This window comes from Thunnus maccoyii, chromosome 5, assembly GCF_910596095.1.
Source record: "Thunnus maccoyii chromosome 5, fThuMac1.1, whole genome shotgun sequence".
Classification (NCBI taxonomy): Eukaryota; Metazoa; Chordata; class Actinopteri; order Scombriformes; family Scombridae; genus Thunnus; species Thunnus maccoyii.
The window spans coordinates 22,807,702-22,826,055 of NC_056537.1; the positions used below are offsets into that span (position 1 = coordinate 22,807,702).

General features: G+C 40.8%; 1 protein-coding gene across 1 annotated transcript in view; it reads left to right on the plus strand.

Moving 5' to 3' along the window:
• ldlrad3 (low density lipoprotein receptor class A domain containing 3) overlaps positions 1 to 18,354 on the plus strand; it is an 88,481-nt gene that overhangs the window by 19,056 nt on the left and 51,071 nt on the right. Inside the window, exon 2 of the mRNA XM_042412921.1 lies at positions 15,455 to 15,601. Coding sequence (XP_042268855.1) covers positions 15,455 to 15,601 — 147 coding nt within the window. The remainder of the gene's footprint in view (positions 1 to 15,454; positions 15,602 to 18,354) is intronic.

The following is an 18,354-nucleotide window of genomic DNA, read 5'->3' on the forward strand; positions in this document are numbered from 1 at the left end:
TAGTGGGGAAGTCTTATTTTTGGAGTGTGAAACCCATTAAAAGCTACAATAACATATACGGTCTGCATATCAAGTTTACCAGTCACACCACAAAGTAAACATGGCATATGAGAATATGCATTATACTAAAATTGGAATATATTGGAGCGCAATATTGTGCATCCATGGTCACTGAAAGCATTTGTCTTAGATTATCTGCCTCAGTCACATATTGTTACTTATTCATATGCTCTAATACTGAATGCCATGTCCCCGCTTAACTCAGCATCTATTATTTTGCTGGCTGGTAATTATTCCAAATTTGTCATGCTGTTTTTTTTCTGTCCCAGTGTTCCTGTACCAACTGATAATGCAGAATGTGATAAATGACCTGTGAATTATAAAATCAGTTTAGGCAGAGAGTTCTTTACAGAAGTGATCTGTCCACCTTCTTCCCTGCAGTCTATTTGTACAGCATGTACTGCTCTTCTTCATAAACAAAAAAAACACATAAAAACTTTTGATTTACTAACTCCTAATTTTAATACTCATATATATTCTGCTCATTCCCATCTCCTCTCTCTATTTTTGTTTACTGCTCTTTCTTTCACAAAATGCCCCTTAATTTGCATCTTTATGGGACTTTGTGTCAATTTCTGCCAAAATGAGGAACAACATTTAAACCACCACATATGACTGATTACCTATCAGTAATATATTGAGTCCAATCACTCAATCACTGTATCACAATCAGATTTCTGCTGTGACACACTGGAACCAGGGGGGCACTTGCACCTATGGGTATGTTTGTTAAATAAGGAAATGATGATTAAAATATCTCTGATGTATGTGACAAATAAGACTTGTTTTGTGACGTTGTATCACAGTTTATGTGAATGTGAGTGAGCCTATTCAGTATACTGTGCATTGACAAAAATGAACAGCACATGAAAATTGATATCAATTTACTTTCAATGTAGCTTATAGAATAAGCAACCTACATTCACAAAAGACCATTTGTTCAAGTATGTTAATGTTACACAAGTATTAGTTGCCGAAAGACTTGATTTCACACTTTTTTAAAGCCTAATTGCATTCATAATCTGCTTTTGTTTTGCATTTTCTTCATTAGCTATTTCCACTCTGTTGTGGATTCTAACAGGGATTTAGTTATTGATTGACATGGGTGAGCATAACATGCTTTTATTTATCTGATCATTTTGGCAATGATAATAATCTAACTTTACCTAAGCCTTTCTTAAGAGCTACATTGTTCTCTCATTAAAATTAAGTCTAAAACTGAAACTGTGGGTCTTCTTCGGTTGCTCATTCAGCATAGCTGTCATGAACAGGGAGTGCACACTACTAATAAAGTAACTATATAACAGGTGATGAAGCCTGTGGCCCTTCCACTCAAACACACAGATTTACAGAACCTCCTCCCAGAAAATTATTTCCATGTGTCTGTTAGAGGCTGGAAAGGCCAAACTGGCTGAAAGAGGCATAGGCCTAAATGAAGCCAGTATCATATTATTCAGGGTTTGCTGTCTGTTTTCATGCATGGCTGCCTTTTTCTGAATCTCTCCCCATTAAGGTCTTGCTTGCTCTGTTGCTCTGTGCTTATGCTGCCCTGCCTGTGTGTCTGTCTGTCTGTAGGGTGTCTTTAATTGATGCAGACCGGCTTCTTTACATTTGTGCTTATTTTACTGAATGCTTCAGTGAGCTGAAAGGAACAGGATGGAGAATCTTTTTCCTCTCTCAGGGAAGCTCTTTCTCTCACTATCCCTCTCTCTCTCTCCACCACACACACACAGCCAAATCACCTCCACCTGCTTGTGTAGCCATCCCATTAAGAGTGGTGTGTAATTGAACAAGATTATAGCCCCTTTTATACAGAGATCCTACAGTATTGCCATAAAGAAGACCTGTCATTATGCTGGCTTGGCTTTTTTACACAGAACCAAACAAACAACAAACCTTGTGTGTGATTTTACACAACATGCTGGCATTCCGGAATGAGAGGCCTGATGTGTTACTCAACAGCGTTGACAAAAAGTGTGACATATAACATACGCGTTGGGCAGCAACAGTGCTTTCTGAACAATAATGGCGGACGACCTGAGTGTTGGTGTGTTTTTGCTAGCACATTTATGCCACTCTTCAAACGCAAGCAAAGTTGCTGTGCATCGTATACAACATGTTTTTTGGCAGGACGCACACATAACAAATCATCAAAACGTCACACCCCTGAAAAAAAAAAGAAAGTTATAAAAACAGTTTTAAGAACAATACATTCCATTCATATTCTGGAATATTTAATTTGAAAGAGAGTTTATTTTAATTCTAATTATAACTATTTTAATTATCTGTTAACTCCCCCTGCTCCTTCATCTGTTTGTGTCTGCAGATGTCTCTCATTTTTCTAAGACTCACTCTGTATTGAGTAGCAGAGCCCAGCCAATAAGCTTCTGGTTAGGACACTGCAAGGAACTCAGAAAGGTTAAAGGGTTGTGATCTGTGAAGACCATCACAGGCATAGAACTAACATACACACTGAAATGTTGCAAAGCCAAAATCAAAGCTAGAGTTTCCTTTTCAATTACTGAATAGTTCAGCTGATGTTTGTTAAATTTCCTTTAAAAGAAAAAAACTGGCTTATCCACTCCTAAATCATCAGGCTGTAACAACACTGCCCCTGCGCCCACATAACTTGCATCTACCTCAAGGTTAAATGATTTCTCCCACTCTGGAGCAGCCAAAACAGGATTACATTACAAACATTACAAATAAGGGCTTAAACACTCTCAAAAGCCATCTGAAAATCTGAGGACCAAACATATTTGGTCTTAACCATCAACAGGTTTGTGATGGGCACAACAACAGTAGAAAATTAGGAAATTTTCTACCAGAAACACTGGTAATAACCAACTAGCCCCAAAAAATGCATAAGCTCCTGCTTAATTGTGGGTAGGGCATAGTCATCAATAGCCTGCACCTTTGCATGTACTGGACACACTCTGCCTTGCCCAACCACATGACCCAAATAAGAAACTGTGGCCTTTGCAAACTCGCTCTTGGCCAGGTTAATTGTCAAATATGCGTGAGCCAAGCGGTCAAACAACTTTTCAATATGGTCAACATGGACATCCCAACCATCAGAGTAGATTACCACATCACCCAGATACACCGAGCAACCTTCCAACAACCCTGTTCATCAGATGTTGAAAGTTTGCTGGCGCATTCCACAAACCAAAGGGCATCACACTATAGGAGTACAACCTCGTGGGCGTTATGAACACACCAAACTCTTGCACTCTCTCAGACAACGGAATCTGCCAGTAGCACTTCAAACTTGCTGACAGGTTTAGCCAACCTCACTTGGTAAATACAGTCTTCCATACAGGGAAGTGGAAAAGATTATTGACCTTACAGAAGTCTGAACAAAATCTGGGAGTGATATTGGATATCGGTGAAAACACTCCAAGACGCCTTGGCTCTTTGCATGGTAAGCAGATGCCTCATTGTGCTTAATGGAATGAAAAGTTTGACCCCTGATTGGACTGAATGTCCCCCTACAAACACCGGAGATGGAAACAAGCTGCGACAAAGCACGCACCTCAGACCTGGCTGTGATCGTGCATAAAGGATACGCAACTGGATACCTTGTGCTCTAGCACATCACTCTTAACAGGTAACTAGTACCCGATTTAGAGGGAGGCAATGGGCCCACAAAATCAATAATAAGATGCTCAAAAGGCTGACTTATAGCTGTTATTGGGCACAGTGGAGTGGGCTTTAGGCTCTGGTTTGCTGGTTCGCTCACATATATAGCATGACTTAATGTAAGTTGGGGCCAAAAGAAATAACTCAGGATGTGGTCATACGTCTTCCTGACACCTCAGTGGCCAGACTCATCGTAGGAAACCTTCAGCAACATACCATGGAACCTAGAGGGTACAACAACTTGGTAAACAGGTCCACCAACAAAATGCTCCCACTGAGGCATCCATCTTCTTATCAACACCTCTTTCTCAACAAAATAACACAGTGTGGTTTTTCACCTCACCAGAAGGATGAGCCATCTCCAGCAGAATCTTGAGGGAACAGTCAGTCTGCTGCTCCATCACCAAATCACTGTAAGAAGCAGACCAAGGAACATCAAGACATGTCACATCATGCTGCTGTAGAGTGTCATCATTTTCAGTGGAATTTATTACGTCTGACTGTGCGCGCTTCATTGCACGCGTCACAGCACATGCCGTAAACACATCAGGAAACTCTGTTTCACTTTGTCATGCTTAATGCTAACCAGGGGCACTGGAACTGTGATAGCAGGAGGTACAACATCACCCAACACCTGACTCCCTTGTATATCATTACCAAAAATCATTGTAACACCATCCATGGACGCCACCTCACCCTGAAACAGATCAGAAAACATCATCATGTCTCATCTGAAAATGGTAAGGCTGATGCTAAAATGAATCAATCAAAAGCACCAGTGTCACACAATATTTTTATGTACACTTTCTCATCACTCCCTACTAGAGAAACAAAACCTTTAGTGATGAAAGGCAAGTAAGACTGTAGCTCTGGGCTAGACATCTGTGGTTTCAACTCACAACCTGAAAACTCAGACACCTGCTCAAACACTGGACATTTGCAACAAAGATTGCTGGCTTGGTGTTAACACTAGCTCCAGCCTGCTTAAGACTACATTTAAAAGCATAACAATCTCTTCTCCAGTGCATTGTTTATGACAATAATTACAAACTCCAAATGAGACTTGTCATCTCTTTTCCAACTCCTAAATCAATGGCGATATGCTTCAGGCACCAGCTCATATGCTTTGAGAACAGCACACTTCACCAAACAATCACTGTTACACAAAGAAGAATAAGCCTCCTGAGCCCTGCCAGTTAATACACATTGCAACATTAACATGTGAGTGGAATCAGGCCAACCCCATGCATCAGCTTGCCACTCAAACATTTAGAAGAAAGTTTCCAGATCTCTCTCATTAAATCTGGGAACTAGCCTCAAATCATCCGCAAACCTTCCCGGGGTCCCACTTGGAACAGAGGGATTATCAGTGAGCAAAACATCAGCCATAACTTTCCCCTCTCTAATCAAAGTCAGTTTTTCTTTTTGCAGTTCAAGTTTTGCCTGTTGAGTTTCTTGCCTCATCTTCTTCAATGACAACACTTTTTTCATCTCAATACCCTGCCACATTTTTTCCACTGTAACTTCCTTCTCTTTCTCTGACTGCTTGCAAAACTCAAGCAACTTCTTCTGCTGTTCAAAAGTCAAGCCAATGCTGGGACCCACTATTTAAGACAGAGATGAGTCCTCAGTACCCGCGAAGAAAGGAGCATCCTCTGCAGTACCTAACACTTTAATTTTTACCAAATTCACTTTCAAATTGGCCTTCACTGTCTCCTTAGCTCTTTTATCACCAACATCAACATTGTAATACTCAGCTAACTTAACCAACTGATCCTTTGTGCACTGCTCCAATGATCCAAAAACCTTTCAGATGGTGCCTCTACAAACGCTATTACAATTTCCTCCATACTTGACCAATATTCGCAACCACACAGGAGAACAAAGGAATGCAATGTGTTAAGACCCACCAGTGTGCGCAAGAGGAATAAGCAGCCTCCAAACGGAGCTTCCCTGCTATCTGACCGCTTAACCAGAAATCTAGCTACATAACACCCTCCTAGTCTTGATGAGGCATAACAGCAGGTACTTGTGCACTAGCAGCCCGCTGGCCCAAGAGCAGCAAACAGAAAACCAGCAACCACCCTGAAACCATAGATGTGCTCTTGAGCAAATTTTGGGGAAAGGGGGAAAGGAAGCTCTAACCGCCATACCCCGACACTACCAACCTCTCCCCTGACGAAACCCAAAGGGGAGACACCACTTAACTTACAAGGAGAACCATCAGATAATGCAAACACAGGTGGATCAACACTTATCCTCCTATGCCTCAGAGAATATCCACAATCCAAATACAACAGTTGTAGGAAAAAAACAATTCTCCTCAACCACAAACACCATGAAAAATGCGTTGCAAACATGCCCAATCTCAAGGTCTCAAAGTACATCTCCCAGAGCACAACAGACTTATTATATAAGGCTTCCTACGTAACAATCACAAGAGGGTATCCCTCACACATGACATCACTTTCTCATGAGAGTCCAATTTCCCTATTACAGTAAAGACTTTCCCCACTCACAACCAGTTTTAACTGGAATGACACGTGCTCTCGTGCTAACAAAGCACTCGACTAAACTTAATTTACTCAACAGAAGATAATAAAAACTAATTCACTTAGGGAAAAAGAAAGAAAAAACCCACCAAACCTTCCTGGCATTCTCTTCAAAACAGATGACCCTCCAATTTGTTAGGACCAGCTCACAGGCCACAGCAAAGGAGGGATATGCACGGCAAACTTAGGAACTGAAATTTATTAAAGTAAATTACAATGATAATTGCATTGAGGTGTGAAAGTCAGCATCGGCGGTGTATGAGCATGCATGAATGCAGTAACTAATGTGAGGCACATGTCATTGTAAAACACAAGAAGGCAACGCAAAAGAAGTATTCCAAGCTTGGTGAGGGGTAAAGGGACCGACACACTGGTAACTTGGGAGCACACTAGCCAGGTGTTCCCAGTTAGCTCAATGGCACCTCAGCTCCACCTAGCCAAGGACCTGTAAGACACACAAAGCACACACAGTACACACAATACCAAGGACCAAGGCAACAGGCTTTGGGGCCTTCACATTGGCAAAAACATTCCTTTTCCTCACAGAGCTCAATAACACCCCTCTATGGACATGCTATTTTAATGCTCCTCCCATACCCTGGGTATTACTTTTCACTTCTAGTGAAGGTTACAAAATATACAAAGACACCCCAATCAGTTTTTTGGTGCTGTTTCAATCCAAGCCTCAACCTATCACCTGGGGCTAATCAATGCAGGTCAGTTATCTGAGCCTGCTGTGGAAGATGGGGTTAAAGCAGTTAGAGCCAAGCCAATAGTCATCTCAGATATAGATTTATATAACTGACCTTTCATGCTCAGAGCACAGGGAATAGAACTCGCTTAGGGCGGCTATTACAAGGAATCTGAGGGCAGAAAATGATGTTACTGCCCACCTCTCTGTTTCTTTTTTATTGCCTCTCTACCTTTTCCTTGCGTAATTGTTCGATGCTACTCTTGTACAGCTGTATACTTATTCTCCATCCTTTCCCATTTGCTCCCCTTTATCTACTCATCTTTATTTCCCCTTTTCCTTCATGAGCTTACAGTCACCACATGTTTTCCCTTCATAGTCTTGTGTTGATTCCTCATAGCACCCTTTTCGGTTCTTCCCTTCTGCCCACATTGTACTTACTTAGGTGTTCTAGAGGAGTCAATCTGTATGCTTTAAAGTTTATAGATTTTATTACCAAATTAGCAGAGCTTTCCATAAGTTCCAGCTGCCGGCCAAACAGCCGACTACTCAAAAAGTCCATCCAGCTACTTTATTATATTAATTTTTGATTCTAATAAAATAGTTTTGATTAACAAATTCATTATGATTCACTATGTGTGTACATTGACAACCACTAGCCTCTGCTTCAAAACAATGCAAGCATGATGATAGAGAAATGTGCCTATCTGTCTGTATCAGTCCCGCCCCCCCACATGCTCTATATGAACATGTGTGTGTGCGCGTGTTCAGCTGAAAGGTTGTGTCCTGCCGAGTAGAGAGCACAGCATCGTCTTCAGTGTCTGACAAATACTAGCAAAACAATAGATGACAAAACAAATTAAGAATGGCATTGATTGCACAGACAGGGAACATCCTCATTAGGATGTTGGCAGCAACCTGACACTGCATTTTCCATATACGCCACACAGATGTGAATGAATGAATGAATGAATTATTTATTTACATTGCACTTTTTCAGCCCGGTATCACGCCAAAACGTGTAATACACCCGGCGATCCACTAGAGGATACCGTCTAAGATGCACTGCAAACACACATTAATACAGGGAATGTCGTCAAAGTAACAGACCTATGTCATATGAGGAAAATGTCGGCTATGCTTCAGCCTCAAGCTGTAATTTTACAGTTTCAAATGTTCTAGAATGCTTTTGTATTTTTTGCCATTGACCAGTTATGCAAACTAATGCCCCAAATCATGTTTTAAAAATAAAACACCCCCTAGCTGGCTACTTTTTCCCACTGGCTGGCGACTCCATATCCTTGTGGAAAGCCCTCAATTAGGTATTCAATGTTTGGGCAGCATGCTGACATTTGGCATAAAAATATTCGTTGGACCTGAGAGACACTGGCATATGTGGATGGCTGTACCTTAGGCTTCCTTGCACCACCCGTCTTTGCATATTTACAGTTGCTTGGGGTGCACTGATGTCTCTAGACTGCTATTTCCAGAATCATTATGTATGAAGTGTACCCAAGGAAAATCTTAGAATGAAAGTTGGAAGCTTGCCATTTATGCATTGACTTGATTTTGGCTCGTTCCAATGGGCAACAGTGGTCAAAGATATTGAATAATTGACAACCCTTTTAAGAGATTGTGGGTATGTGTTCCTAAGATCTTTTTATATCCAGTCATGAAAAAAAGTAATCAGACTGAGCCACTACATTATAATTTTATTATTGTATTTGCATGCGGGATGAGTTTGGATGATTTGGATGATTTTTTTTCCCTCGTTTGTGACATCACTCAAGGTTAAATTTAACCCAGTAATGGCAGTTTTGGTTTAAGTTTGGTTTAAAGTCCCCCTCTACTCAAGAATGTGTTTCACTTATTGTTACTTCACTTGGATGTTTGACTCTCACTGTGCAGAATGATGTATGAGCAGGTCGATGAATGTGCAGACTAGGGGTGCACCCGAATATAAATACATAATTCGGCAAAGCACAGATAGTGGGTTTTTTTTTTTTTTTTACAAATAATTGTTTCATACAAATTTTTAAAAAATTATTTGTTTTTGGGAAGATAAAAAAAAAAACATGCAGGTCGGTCACATCGCTATCTCAGTCCCTCTCCTCTGCTCTGCCGTTACGTATATCAGCAGGTCTCAACGAGGGGAGTCATATCCACCTGCTACATGACACACATTTCCTAATTTGGACATCACTCCCGGATTTGGGAGTGTTCCCTAGAGATAAAGCTGAGCTACTGACACACATGAAGTGCTCTGAAGGGACTCTCCATAATCTGTTGTTCCCCTTCTCCTTTCCACAAAGTCGGGTTGTAAAATATAGGCAATAAATGAAAAGTGCAAAGCAATAATCACCTTTGAAGTTCTTCCCTACACATTACACAGTGTGCTGTCTCTGTGTTATGAGTGTATAAATAGGTCGAGGTCTGTCTGCAATGAGGCGATGAGTAAAGTTTAACTCAGCAGTCACACTTATTGTAACCTAATCTGTAATCTAAAATTAAAAGCATAATAAAAACAAAAACAGGATTTTTAAGTCTCTTTCCACTCTTTCCACACTTTGTATTCAAATACAAATACAAATACAAAAACTGGGCTCTCTGCACATCCAGACACATCAATCTGCCGATGGCGGACAGATTCTCTGTGCTCACCTTCAATTTAACATGTGCATGTACAAGCACGACTTTGTGACAACTAGTTTGGAAGCCAATTGTGGTCCAATGTGAAATTTGAAGCCTCCATTTCACAAACTCTGAGAATTTTCATTGAAGTAGGAGACATCTTGTGTCCAGCTGTTAAACTTTTGAAATGAACAATATTTGTATATTCAGAGATTCTGGATTTTTCAGGGAAGGAGATTTTAAGAATTTTGAACATTGAAAAACTATAACAGACAAATCATTATTCAAAGGAGCTTTTTTGCCTGAAAACATGTCAGGAAGGTGTTCTTAAACTTTGTGCTCATATTGCATGTCACCTATGACTCAACATGGGACAAGGAAAGAATGCATCAGGGGGGTTTTGCCTTTAGAAAATGTTGCAAAAAATATTCCAAATTTAATTTCAGTATTATTCAGAACCACTGGGAAATTAGAATCATGTTTACGCTGGGAGTTCATTTTTATTTCAAATTATAATTGAGGTAAGAGAGGTGCACTTTATATACAGTAACAGCAACAGCAGCTGAGTTGAAAGACGGAGAAGGAAGGATTTCACCCTGGGTGAACTAGTGAAACTTCTTGGAAGCTCAAACAGAAAATGTAAATGCTAATTAAAAAAGTATCTACCTGATGCCTAAAAGATTCCACGCTCTATGATTTAACAGTCTAAATAGAACCTTAGTGGACACAAGCATGGCGGAGGGTGGAAAAGGATGGGAGGCAGAGGATGGATGTGCAAAGGTAAGGATAGCATAGTCAATATTTACCCTTAGTAATTGGTCTACACTTCCCCCTGCCTTATCTCCTTCAGTTCTCCCTCACACACCCAGAGGGCTGCTACTGGCCATTTGGGTGCCCTAAGTGTAATTGCTTTGTGGTGAGCCCCCCCCTCCCCCCAAAAAAAAAATCACACAAATATTTGGAAGTGCAGTCTTCTTTTATTTTCATTATCAATGTTACAAAAAAGAAACACAGTGTATATTACACTATACAATTAACTATTGAACATACAAAAATGATAATAATATTAAAATAATAACAAATAAATGATAATACAATAAACCATAGACTTATGTTTTCATTATGAATGTTACTATTATTGTTAAAATAAATAACTAAATATAAATAATACAAATAAGAAACAAATGAACTGTACAATTAGTCACACATAACAGAAGAAAATTCACAAAACTTTGCAATACTTTGCAAAGACAGTTGTCTGTATATTACACTACAGAACCATAGAACAAAAAACACACACACACACAAGTGTTTGAAAGTGCAATCGTCGTCAATAAGATAAACCAAAGAAATATTCATTATTAATGTGACTTTGTGACAAATGATTTTGGGGACACTACACTGTATAAGACTGATGTTACTGAATATTTAAATTCCCCAAATTTATGCAAAAGCACATTTTTCCAAACTAAGTGTTTCACACTGATGTGTGAAGTGATTTTGGGGACACTACACTGTATAAGAGAGCTATTGAATATTTTGGTAGTATCTCTTTTCAGTGTTGCACTTTATAGACGGTTGCTGCACACTCATCTCACAGCCGGCTGTACATAGAGACCAGTGTTATTAGTCCAGCTCGGAGGAAGGCTTGTTTGGGTGCAAATTAGGTTGTAGCTCATTATCTACCTTACTACGGTAGGAAAGAGGCATTGTTTGCGTTTTAACTATGTTTCGCTTATGAATTATTAATCCAGGAAGTTTGAATCTGAGAATATATTTCCAACTTTACTGAGGTGTGTTTGGCGCCCCCTCCAGCACTCGGTGCCCTACGCACAGCATGTGATGCTCATGTACATAGCTGCTGCACTGCACACCCACTGTGTGACCACGGTTGTGCAAAGCTGTGTTGTGCAGCAGCGCATAATGCCCTGAGCTATCCACAACATAATAGTAAAAGCATATGGGATGCGTGAGTGAGTCGCTATGGATGGACACTGTCATGTCCATTAAAATTCTGCAGGTCACCTTGGGACTGTTTCAGTGCCCACAGAGAACTGTAGTAAGTTATTATTATGTTAACAAGCTCATAGAGAAGTCCGTAATGAGCTGTGTAGCCACCCTTACTGTGGTAATGAGGTGGGCATGTTCGTTACCTCAACTATAAACCACTGTAAGAAGTCGGGCTTATTACTGTATTGATGGAATGACAAGGGCATACAGGAATAATAAGGTGTGTTGAGCTCGCCAAAAGAGGGACTCACATCCCGGATGCGAGAACCGCCGCACAGGTTTGTTATTGTCGTCGCTGGAGACTCATGGGAAAAAATTAGCTGTCTGTCAAACTTCTTTCTTCTTCACTCTTTTCAGCTGCCCCTCAAACACACACACACACAACACACAACACACAGCCCTCTCTCTGTCTTCTCTCTCTCATGCTCTCAAAGCAACTCTCCAATTAACCTGATGCCTCTCAAACAGCCAGCTCTTTGTAGTCATTTTACACGGCTCCCTCTTACACTTTGGTCTGTGCGGGTTCTGAATGGACATTTCCGTGGTATTTTGTTGGGATGTGTTGTCGACATTGAGTGGCCTTAATCACGCCACCTGTCTGTGTGTAAGTATGTGGGTCTGTAAACTCTCACAAAAGCTGTTGGCTGCTGAGGGAATTTTAAGTATACACATTATGGTTGTATAGTTATGAAGATATATTCAGATAGAGCCGGTAAACAATAGTGTGCTAAAGCCCTCTGACGTCAGTGTCCCTCTCTCTCTCTCTAAATATATAGGCTCTTTCATGCATGCACCCCTTTGTGTTAATCTAATGGCATTTAACAGATGTTGGTCTCATATCTAAGTAAGAACTAGAGCCATAACAAGCCATTTCACTATTACAAAACACCAATCTCAGTAGGTCAGACCTAACATTTCCACAACACTTTCAACCCGGCACAAGTCTGAATCGAACGCTATCAGATGAACCCCAGCAGCACAAGGTAAAACACGCGCCCTCCCAACCATCATCTCTTATGCACAAAGAAAATAAAATCACTTTGAACTATGAAACACTGTGAAAGAGACAATTATAAGTTGTTAAGGAGATTCTGCTCATTTCAGATCAGTCTATAAATACAAATTTTCACCTTGCCTTAGGCGAAAGAGGTTAAACATGCCTTTGAGCAACCACAATAATAATCTGACCAGCACTCTTTCCCTGTGTTTCCAATTTTCAGTAATGGATGAGTAAATGAAAATCCATTCAGTGCTCGTGCATGTCAGACTTTATAAAACAGGCAGAAGAATTTGCGTTCTAATAATGTTAAGTGATGAAATTGATATGAAAATGTATTAATGGATTCACTGTGAGAAGCAGCATCCCTCACGCTCAAGACTCATTAATTAAGGCTTCAACAAGTAGATAAGTTTTAAAATGCAACAGTGATGCAGCCTGTGAAAGAACAAAACAGTCTTCATCCTCTTCATCATAACATTTTTAATTTGCTCAAGCCCTCAATTAAGACAGCAGGAACATGAAGGTAAAAGACACCTGTGTCTGAATGACAAAAAGCCATCACTTTAACAGATAGAAGAAGCCAGCCGATGCTACATATCCCGTGTCTCCAAAGTGCGCGTGTTTGCTTAGGTCTTTCTTTGTTAGAAAATAACAAACAAACAAGGGTGAGAGGGGAGAAGCACCAGGGGAGATAGTGGGAAGATGGTGGTGTTTTCTCAGATAGGTTAAAAAGAACTTGACATTTTGCAGTTTCCAAACATACCTGGATGGCTGTTTATATATCCAAGAGACTCGCTATGGTGAAGTGCTGTCTACAAGAAATGCTCTCTGCAACACCATCTGGGATTCTATTTACTGAAATCCTCTACAATACAGGTGAAATTGAACAGGGACAGTCAGTTTCGTTTTACAGTTTGTTAAAGTTGTAACCAGCAATACATATAACAATTTTCATTCCAATGCACCCATGATTTGCATGCGTATATTCATTCATGTACTCATGTTTGGCAGGTCTTCCCACCACTGAAAGAAATAAAAATCGGAATGCGTTCCAGTCTTTATAAATTACGAGAGCCTTCTCTCTTCACCCCTCACTCCCCTTTTTCTATATTGCAAGAGACAAAAGAGGGGTTTGCATCATCCCCACAGAGGATCAGAAGGGCCGTGCTGCCTCATTTAAGAGAAGATCTATACATGGTTTCCAGAACCTTGCGACGGTAAAAGGGCAGCAAGAGAAGAATGATGTAAGCACAAGTGATTTCTACGTGTCAGTTACTCGGCTGTACTCTGAAAACCGGCTACATCTACGGACTGAATATCAACTAACCGTGTAGAACCTGCGAGCTCTGGTTATGAATTCACAAACGTTCAAAGGTCGGCACTTTCTATTTGTATGTGAGTACAATGGATCTCTCGGTAATGAGTAATGCCTCATCGAGAATGTGTCTCCGTAATGATTAAATAGACAAACAAACCTTTTTTTTTCTTCTGCACATAGTGAATTCATTTATCTGATTTGTTTTGAAATGATGGAACACAGGTAGCATTTTCTCTTTAAATAGCACTACAACATGAATATCTAATCTCTGTATAGCATCCCTATTGATGCACAGCACAAAATAGGAAAGCCTACTGCTGCTCAAAACTTTATTTTGCGAGTTTTATTTTTCCAAAGTCAGATTAAGAATCATTTTAACACCTATGATAAAAAACCAGTTCCAACACTATCATCCTGTTCTGTAAAAAATCTGATTAAAAAAAAAAAAAAACACATAGAAAGTGACACCAGATGAGATAGCAATGACAGTACGTTCTTTGGGATGGAGGTCTGATATGTGAGTCGGTTGTAAAAAACCACTAGTGTCAGTGGATCTAACTGAGTGTGAGATAGAGGCTGTCACAGCTGTAGTCTCATTTGTTTAGAGTAATTAAGCCAAAGTATTCCAGCGCAATTGACAGTGACAATATTGATGTAACAAAATTGCTCAGTGTAGCACCTTTCTCACATTTTCGCATCCCTGCTCTTCACAATTGGAGTCATTTAAGCGGGAATGATCTATCGTGTAACCCAGTCAGTCACAGCGCTGGTTAACCACACCGTCACTTCAGGCTTTAAAGGTCCAAACCTCTTGTCAGCAGGTGCAGCTCCCGCGTCGTGCTCTCGAGCGTAATGAAGCTGCCTTCCAGCTGAACCCAGTTTTTCAGCACTGCAGCATGAGAGTGTTGCCTGGTCTTCGTGAGACTCCTCATTACCGCCCTATAGTTTTTTTGTTTACGAGCTAAACCGCTCACCGCATCGTGTCAAACCTCAGCCAAAAGGCCGTGTTTAACATTCCAGCCCCATTATGCCGCAGCTGCACTGCGTCAAGTAGAAAATGCCCCAAACTAGTCCGGGGCGCATGCTTTCTGCCGAATGTGTTTATTTCTGCTCTGTGTTGGTATCTGTGCATCTATGTCCAAGAAATATATGTGCTTTGTTTGTATGTGAGCGTTCTTTGGTGTTTGTATCCTTATCTGCCTTATTATGATATTGCCCGGCTCTAAACTGACGCTTACATCCACAATACCGTTAACACTATATGACCTCGTCTGCTTTAGTATTCATGAGATTGTCCTCTGTTTATTTTCCCGTAGATTGATATGGCTTTTTAAATAGAGCCACTGCCTTTAATAATCTCTATCTTTAGAGAATGGAGATAATAACAGTCTTCCATTTTGACTGTAGTGATGAATATCACTGGAATGCAATATCCCTCTACTTGTTTGATTTCTTTATGGAGTGAGATTGTAATAGTCTGTCCTCTTCTCCCTTTCTTTCTCTCTCTCTCTCTGTGTGTCTATGTGTCTTTCTGTCTGTTTGTTCATCAGAGAGCCAGCTGCTCCCAGGGAACAACTTCACCACAGAGTGCAACATCCCTGGAAACTTCATGTGCGGAGATGGGAAGTGTGTCCCAGGCGGGTGGCAATGCGATGGATTGCCCGACTGCTTTGACAAGAGCGATGAGAAAGGCTGCCGTAAGTCCAGTTCAGGCTCCATTAAAAAATCCTTTTTTTTCTCTCTCTCTCTCTTAGATGTGCCGTCATGTCTTCTCAACTCTTGAGCTCACGATCCAACATCGCAGTAGTAGTAGTTCTTCTCCCTTCCCATTCCGCAGAGCCATAAGGGCCATTTAAACCTAATTCTCTGCCACCTTAAACTTCCCTCTTCAATCCTCAGTTCCCTCTCCCCCCCCACAGCACGTGCCTCTCCTCCTCCCCGCCAGACCCTCGGCCCCAGTTTAGCACCAGGGCAAAGCTTAATACCATCAAAGCAAAGGCCGATTACTTCTGTGTGCAGGAATAGTAGCACATGCATAATTCTACGTAAGGCTACAGTAATAGTTCAGTTTTGATCCTCACTTTTAGTTGGCTTTGATCTTCTCGGTCTGCCGCTCCTCCTTCTCTCCCTTCCGTCTCAGCCGGAGCTCCACACAAAGATGGGATTGCTGATGAAGATTGACTTTGAGTTCTCGCCACACTGAATGGAAACCCCCCACCCCCCATCATCATCTCCCGATATATTCATCTCTGTAATTTTCTCACACTAGCATCCCCATTTTCACTCCTCTCAGCGCCTTCACTCTTTATCTCATCTGATGATTTTTGGCTTTTGGCTTGTAATTTGCTTCACAGAGGCTTGTTTTCAATTAGGAAAGCATAACCCTCTTCTTGCAGAGATTTGTTTTATCCAGCTAATTCTCTGCCAAAAATAATAATAATATGGTTTGTCCTCCATTCTTTCGCCTCTTTTCAGTTTCTTCTTCTTCTTTTTCTCCTCCTCCAGCAGTCGTCAGCTATCTCACTGTTCTCTCTTGTTGGCAGCTCAGCGAGCCAGCAGACTACTTTTGACAAAGTTTTGTCCCATGGCATACTAGCGTGCGCACACACACACACACACAAACACACACACACACACACAGAGAGAGGGAGAGAGAAAGAGAGGCACACATAGCCTATATAGCCAAACTGCAGTCATCAGTCTTCTTAGCTCAGAGGTGTCATAGACTACTTTCTTCGGTACACCTCTGCTTTTGACTTAAAGAAGTATGTTGAATTTATAAAGTTCTTAGATGGATTAGAAATAATATTCAGATGCATTTGGACTAATTACATCAGTAATAAATACTTAAATGGTCCTGTTTTATCTAATGACGCAGTTCAGCTGCCAGTTTGTAACACGCTCAACCAAATCCATCTCAAGCACTATCACTTTGAACCTACAGAAAAGCAAGATTCTCTTTTTGTCTGTCACTGACACTACATGACATACTGCCAAAGTTAAAAGAAAGTCATAAAGCAACACACTCAGGCTGCCTGTCTGGGATGTCAGATGACTGCTTGTGTTTGTTTTTGTCGATCTCTACATTATGTGCTCCGGCATAAGCGGGCCTTATTATCCTCAAATAGATGGCTAGTTCTCAGTCGATATCTCTGGCGACTGCGTCACTAAATCCTCAAACCCCTGGCTCCATTAGGGGCTCTGCAGGGACAAACAGACAGATGGAGGGAGGGAGAGAGGGGAGAACAAGGGAGTCAGGGAACGAGAGGAAGTAGAGAGGAGGACTCATTATGGTGGCTACAGCATGAGTTCTGTCTAGAGGTCTATTATCTGAAGAGAACACAATGCCTGGAAACTTTGAGACTGCAGTGCTGGATTCTCTGCAAGTGGAATCGTAATTAGAGAAACTCTCCTCAAAGAAAACACAGACACACACACAGTTTTATGCAGGTGTGTTTGAATATATATATATATATATTTACAACAGAGGGGGGTGGTAGATTCGCTAACTTCATAGAAAGTTTTTGGACTACATGCATAGTGAGTTTTAAATGCCGACTCCTCAGAATATACAGTAGTCGCAATCTTTTTTCCTGTTTTTTTTTTTGGAGTGAAATTTCACCATCTGAGCGACTTTCTTTACTTTTATAGAACCAAGTAGGTAATGATGCATAGTATGTGATGATGTCTTCCCACCATCTTTTGCAATCACAGTCATTACCATGGAGGCAGAGCAGTGTTGACCACCACAGGATATTAAATTTCCTCTCATCTGTAATGTGAGCCGATGGCTTCCGTCAAGAGGTTTCCAGAAATATGAGTGGTGGATGCAGCTTTTATTGAACACCTTTGACCACTTTTACATTCATTTGTGGAAAACGGGACTGAATCTTCCTAGTATCCATGCCCCTGTAAGACATGTGTGTGCTTTGCATCCATGCATATACACACAATAACTAGATATTTATAATATGAATGTGTGAGCATATAAAATTCTATGCCACATCTTTTTGCTCAAGGACCAGTGCCTATTTTTACTGTGTACATTGCACCAGGAGACAGCTGAAGTGAGAGAGTAGATCCCCAGTAAGCCCATGCTGTTGAGCCAGCAGATTGTGCTGATGTGGGTGTCTCTGATCCAAGGAATAGTTGCGCAGAGCCAGAGGTAAAGGTCGTATATGGTGACACCTCCCTGGTGTCTCATTAATGAGAATTTTGTTTTTGAAAGCCATGTTGCTAAAGGGGAAATAAAAAGAGAACAAATCAATTTGGAATTGCAAATGACATGCTTGAACATTTAAAGATCAATTTTCTTTTACCTCTGACTGTAATTGTAACAGCACATACCGAGTTGCATCTGTCCGGTCATTACAAAAGTGTTTTGTAAAACAGAACCACCCACACATGAACTTATGATGACACTTTCTGGCAGTTGCTTCGCCTCAGAAAC